At 37.5% G+C, this 5,785-nt stretch overlaps 1 protein-coding gene across 4 annotated transcripts in view; it reads right to left on the bottom strand.

Annotated features, from left to right (window-relative positions):
• Positions 1 to 294: 294 nt before the first annotated feature.
• LOC112519755 (integrin-linked protein kinase 1-like) overlaps positions 295 to 5,785 on the bottom strand; it is a 6,482-nt gene continuing 991 nt past the window's right edge. Inside the window, exons 2-13 of one of the 4 annotated variants that reach the window (XR_003069944.1) lie at positions 5,321 to 5,395; positions 5,135 to 5,239; positions 4,853 to 4,938; positions 3,507 to 3,627; positions 3,225 to 3,304; positions 2,785 to 2,847; positions 2,566 to 2,684; positions 2,266 to 2,351; positions 1,508 to 1,632; positions 891 to 1,022; positions 709 to 790; positions 295 to 591 (exon numbers count right to left, since the gene is read on the bottom strand). Coding sequence is in view for 2 of the 4 variants with exons in the window: in XM_025128000.1 (XP_024983768.1) it covers positions 585 to 591; positions 891 to 1,022; positions 1,508 to 1,632; positions 2,266 to 2,351; positions 2,566 to 2,684; positions 2,785 to 2,847; positions 3,225 to 3,304; positions 3,507 to 3,627; positions 4,853 to 4,938; positions 5,135 to 5,239; positions 5,321 to 5,395 (999 nt within the window). In the remaining 2 variants the exon portion in view is untranslated. Of the gene's footprint in view, positions 592 to 707; positions 791 to 890; positions 1,023 to 1,507; positions 1,633 to 2,265; positions 2,352 to 2,565; positions 2,685 to 2,784; positions 2,848 to 3,224; positions 3,305 to 3,506; positions 3,628 to 4,852; positions 4,939 to 5,134; positions 5,240 to 5,320; positions 5,396 to 5,785 lie in introns of those variants that run through there. The other 3 variants (XR_003069945.1, XM_025128000.1, XM_025128001.1) reach the window with 3 other exon arrangements.

The following is a 5,785-nucleotide window of genomic DNA, read 5'->3' as shown; positions in this document are numbered from 1 at the left end:
AAAGTCAGGTTTGGGTTTACCGACCGCTTATGGGGTAAGCGTTTACCGGCAAAGACTCTCAATTATCGTGTAAGATTTTATGATCCTTGCTTTCTTTCTTATCATATAAGATTACTGATCTTTGTTATATTTATTCCATCCGATCCGCTCCGACATGCCCGTTGGATATACCATATCGATTTGTAGCTGAAACTCTCACTTTCTAAGGATTTATTTGTTCGATAAACATTTGTCAACAAACTCGAGACGGATGAAGACCGTTTCATTCGGCATTTTGTTCCAACGAGAAAAAAAGAAGACGAAATTACTCGAAACTATTATATCACATGCCGTATTAACATTAGTTACATACGAACAATTTTCATAAACGTAAACAAGAAAACATAAAAAGCTTAGTATTGTGATGATTCCACTTTATCATGCAGCTTCCATAACTCTAAAAGATTACGCTTACCGCCCCCTCGGTAGCAGTCATCCGACATCTGTTATATATCCAAACGTAGTTGTAAAGACCTCGGTACAAAGTCCCCAAACCTGGAGTTCTGATCACCAGCCAAACCCGTCCGTGTTCGACATTCATATGTTTATTTCCTGAAACAGAAGTTCCAAAACTTATTTACTCAACAATGGAGATATAAGGCCCACGATACACAACATACGTAACTAAGAATCATTGATTGTGAGTTCATCAAGGGTCGGGAAGCATACCAAACCAAACCAAACCAAACGAACCCAGTATGTCCCACTCTTTGGTGGGGTTTGGGAGAGAAGATGAAAGGAGACTTAACCTCTGTTCAAAAGATTAAAACGGTTGTTTCCATAAAGACCCCTATCTTGTGAAATGTGTGAGAAAGCGAGAAATGCAAAAATATTAACAAATAGAAGCATACCATGGGAGCTTAAACGTTTCTTTCCACCATCCCTGTTTAGAGCAGTTTCCGACAATACTGTCGAGTCGTATGATAATCTCAGAAAACTTTGGCCTTACGGTCGAATCTGGATACCAACACTCCTCGATCAATCTACAAAATAAGAATGAAGAAGGAACGGAATGAGAAAGCATCGAAAGTTGGTTATTTTTATAAGAAGATGATATCACTTGAAAAGTCGGTCGATGAGAAATGAAGAAAACAAAGAGTAGAAACAACCCAGTATTTCTCACTAGAAAGTAGGTACGGCGGTGAAATGTACGCAGACATGTTCTCTACCCAAAGAGTAGAATGGTTGTTTCCGTGAAGAAACAGTAAGGTATATTTGGTTTGACGGAATGTTTTCGAGGGATTTGGATTTCGTCGAAGGATTTGGTGTTGGAAGGAGGATTTGGAATTCTGGATTGTAATTGAATTCCATTCTTTAAACCAAACACGGGATTGGAATGGAATCCAATTCCACATCCCGCAAACCAAACGGGCCCTCAGAAGATGAAAAGGAACAAAAATCGATAATCCACTTTTCCACCTCCTTGACTAATAATCAACTCATCAAGATTTAGAAAAAAGTGACTTACTCTTTTAGATCAGGAGGATAATGTTTAGCTTTGATCTTGAATGGTGGTCTCTTGTCATCTACACACATGAGCTTAACAGCATCCTCAGGAGCCTTGGGATGAAATGGTTGGACACCCTCCATCATCTGACCTCATTGTAAACAAAACCAACATCCAAGTTTCAGAAGGACAATCATTCATCCAACAAACTATCTGATTTAATGAAATAACTAATTAAACTGAAATGACAAAAAGAACCAAAGAGGGAAAGGGATGTTACAAGTATATCACATAATAAAAACCAAACAAACCCAGTAAATCTCATGCAGGCGTAAGGTCTGTGGGGGTAAAGATGTACACAGACCTTTCCTCTACCCCAATGGATAGAGAGGTTGTTTCCATGAAAACCCCTGGCTTGCAAAACAAAAAGTAAAAGAAGCAAGAGAACAAGCTACAGGTGACAGTATGTGTAAACAAGCAATGGGTATAGTAACATGATATATTACGACATATATATACATATATGTATGTATGTGCATAATCATTTACAAACCCAATAAATCATACAAACTTGCAAACCAGTTTTTATGTGTTGCTTCACATTTTAAACAACATGTGTTAAAATGCAGTGTTTGTACAGTGTTGTATCATACTTGAAATGTCTAGGACAAATTTGTGTGTGGAAAAAAAACAGTCATAAGGTGGAAACATCTATATATATATATATATATATATTATATATATATATATATATATATATTTGAGTAAAGAGAAAGTACCTCGTAAAGAATAAGGCCAAAAGAGTACACATCCACACTTCTGTCAAACAGATCATCTCTATAAATCTCGGGTGCAATATACAAATCTACAATTAACACAGAAGATTCAGTTACCGAATATTAAAAATCAGTCTTCATATTGATAATGCACGATGAGATGTTTCCTACTTTTATTTAAATTATACTATAAAACGTAATATTGCATATACGTTTGTGGATTTCATCCTGAACAAAGAAAAAAAGAAAAAGAAAGCTTCATGTTTTGGCAACAAGAAACAGATTCCATTTCCTAGAACTTACTTGCTCGATCGATGGTAACAGGCCGCGCCAATCTTGCTTTATTAGGCGAAATCTTGGACAACCTAATCACTGCGAATCCTGCAACCTTCAACTGTCCCCCACTATCCAGCAAAATATTTCTGGCACCTTACCAAAATTTCAATTATTAAAAAAATCTCAAAACACGAGCTCATACAAGTTACTTTACAGAACAATCAAAACTTATATTAGTTGCCTTACTTTGGCCTTAAATCACAGTGGATAATTGGGTCCGGTTTGCATTCATGAAGATAATTCATTCCCCTGCCAGATCAGAGTCAATCAAGAAGAGAAAAGTGTCAAATATGTATATGGCACAATTAACATAAAAAGCATCCAAGATTTACTTGGTACACGGACGGGACTGGACTGGCAAGAGTGAGGTAGGCGGGTGAAAGAATTGTACACGGTTTTAAGGTTTTAATTTGGCATGGGTAGTTTAGTAATTTACCAATCTTGTTCACCTCCTTGAGTTTTGTTCCACCTATTTTGTTAGGACAAAGAAAATGTATTTTTGTCCCACTCAGTCATGCCCTGTCCTTGTCTAAATGTCAGCACCAAATGTGGTACAACAAGTTTTTGTTATGTCCTGTCCTGCATACCAAATGCACCCTCAATGTACAAAACAACATATTACTTGCCTGGCAATATCAAGAGCATATCTAAGAGCTTTGGGTGGCGACAACCGCCCTTTCTTCTGAAGATAGGTTGTAAGGTCACCCTGAAATTGGTAATGAATTTAAGCATTGTTATACCATTATGGTATCAAGAAATATAGAACAAAAGAATCAATACAGATGTCACTCAAAGCTTATCATATGTATGCATTTGTTAAGCTTGACATACATACAGACATACAGACGGACATACATACATACATGCATACATACATACAGCCTGTTTGGATGTGAGAGAGAACTTACTCTTTGATGAAACTCGGAAACAATCATCATGGGTATATTTTGGGTGACAGCTCCAACAAATTGAACCACATTAGGATGCCGCACCTTCTCCAATAAGGTCAACTCATGTTTGAAAGTGTTTCTGCATTAATAAGAACACAAAAGAGTTCAATGCTAACTACTAAGAGTGTAATGTGAAGTCATAATAAACCCTGAGGGATCAACCGGTAAGACCTTGGATTTGCTCCCTAGAGGTCACCAGCTCAAGTCCCCTCAGAGATACCGGAGGGTTTGTCTGGCTGTTAAATCCAGGCCTCATGGATTAGTCAAGGTGCACGTAAGCTGACCCGAACACCCAAAGTTACCCAAACAAATGTGAAGTAATGACGAAACCACTATGATTATGCTGTAATTTTCGATAGTATTTTTACTAACAATATGGTGTTTCAGTTATATCTGCACTTGGGCACACACTTTGTATTACAAACCACTACGAGTATGCCATAGCTTTGAGGAAGCAAAGTGAAATCTTCCCAATCTACCACCCTTATAGACAACTTCCCTAGCGTCAAGAGGAGACTAGATGGACAAGGGGGCTTGACAAGTACAGATCGCCATGCAGTGTCAAGTCCCTAGAGTGGTAGACTTTGGCTCTGATACCATGTGAGAATATGTGGAACCCCATTAGATTACTCTCCAAAAAACCCTTGATGAGAGAAGGGGGTTCCATAATATACCGAGGAGAAAGGGTCAAAGTTTAGCCGATGTGGGACTTCAACAAAGGCAATTTTACTTTTCTCATATCTCAGATCGTTCTTCTTCAAACTGTATTTTTGTAGTTAAAAAAACTGATGACAACAAATGCAAATTGATAAACCAAGATGTGAGTGTCCAAAGGTTTTTATGATTCTATCTTTTTGCTATATCATAGGCAAGATACATCCTTGTTATGTTTATGATTTTACGTCCCTGCAGTTGTATGTGCAGCAATGCAGCAGTATAAAATCGACATTTCTGATGTGTACCGAAGCCAACGTTACAAAGGGCACCTTATGCTAAATTAATTAAGTTATTTCCTATTCTTTCAGTTTATGTTTAGCTTGTGCGTCAAGGAGTTGTTCCTAAAATAAAGGAGTGGTGATCCATGGTCTCCTCCATGTGAGTAGTGGTTAATTGCAATTTCCTTTATATGTATTCGTTGGGATTATTAATGGATTATTCAGAAAATTGTCCCAAATCCTCTTCCTTAATTTCTCTCTGTTTCCCTTCTTAATTTCTGGCTATGGAATCTGATTGATCGGACCACATTAATTTCATCCGGTTAAAAAAAACGCTAGCCGGTTGAAAAAGGATATCAAGACACATACATGCTTTCAGGGTCAGAGTAGCTATCCTTGTCTAGTATCTTCACAGAAACTTTTGTCCCATTCCATTTAGCAACTTGATAGTTTCCCTGCCAAAATTTCCAAAAGTTGCTCACTCAATTACATACGGATATAAAAGTAGCATTGAATCACTTAAATTGTCGAAATGTTGCTTAAAGTGTCGAAATTTCCAAATGTTGTTTCATGAATCAACTTAAAATGTCGATGCAGTTGAAACATAACTACTCAAACCCAAATTTGCTAATATTAGAAAAAGAGTCTTGCCTTTGAGATGCCATCACTTTTGCGAATCTGAAGCTCTAGAGGATTGAGTTCGTACTCGGGAACTTCTCGAGGATTTGCAACGGACATAGGTGTCTTTCTAGTTTTCTAGCACAATTGAAAGATACTCGTTATAATATCGTGAATTAGAAATTATCAACATATCAAACAACATTAACTGGAAAATACCGGAACTTTGGCTCCACGGGCCTTCAAAATATTGTATGTTTCTACATTTCCATAGTACTTAGCATCAGCAGCTGCCTGTCATGATGAAGTAATTGTAATAAATACATGTTGGTTTGAAAGATACTTGCGCCATAATGATAGAGAAATCCATAGAAAGAAACTGCATGAGCTAAAATGCATTGTGGTTCAACAAGAGATTCAAATGACATCTGCATCTGTGTTAGTACCATATTCTAGAATAGCGATAAGACTCTTGTGAGAACATGTGGAACCCTTTTAGAGAGAGAGAGAGAAGGTTTTTATGTATATACAGGTTTGATGATCAATGTGTAGCCAATGTGGGACTCCAATAGCCCCCCGGAGACTCCGATTGCCACCATTGTACTAAAGGCCCTTAAACCCCGATCATCTGAACAACATATTTGTATGACATTATGAAAGATTGCATCAAAATGAGCCCCCCCC

Source organism: Cynara cardunculus (assembly GCF_001531365.2).
Source record: "Cynara cardunculus var. scolymus isolate 2C chromosome LG 10, CcrdV1, whole genome shotgun sequence".
Classification (NCBI taxonomy): Eukaryota; Viridiplantae; Streptophyta; class Magnoliopsida; order Asterales; family Asteraceae; genus Cynara; species Cynara cardunculus.
Note: the sequence above shows the minus strand (reverse complement) of the source record. Positions and strands in the feature narration are given on the sequence as shown.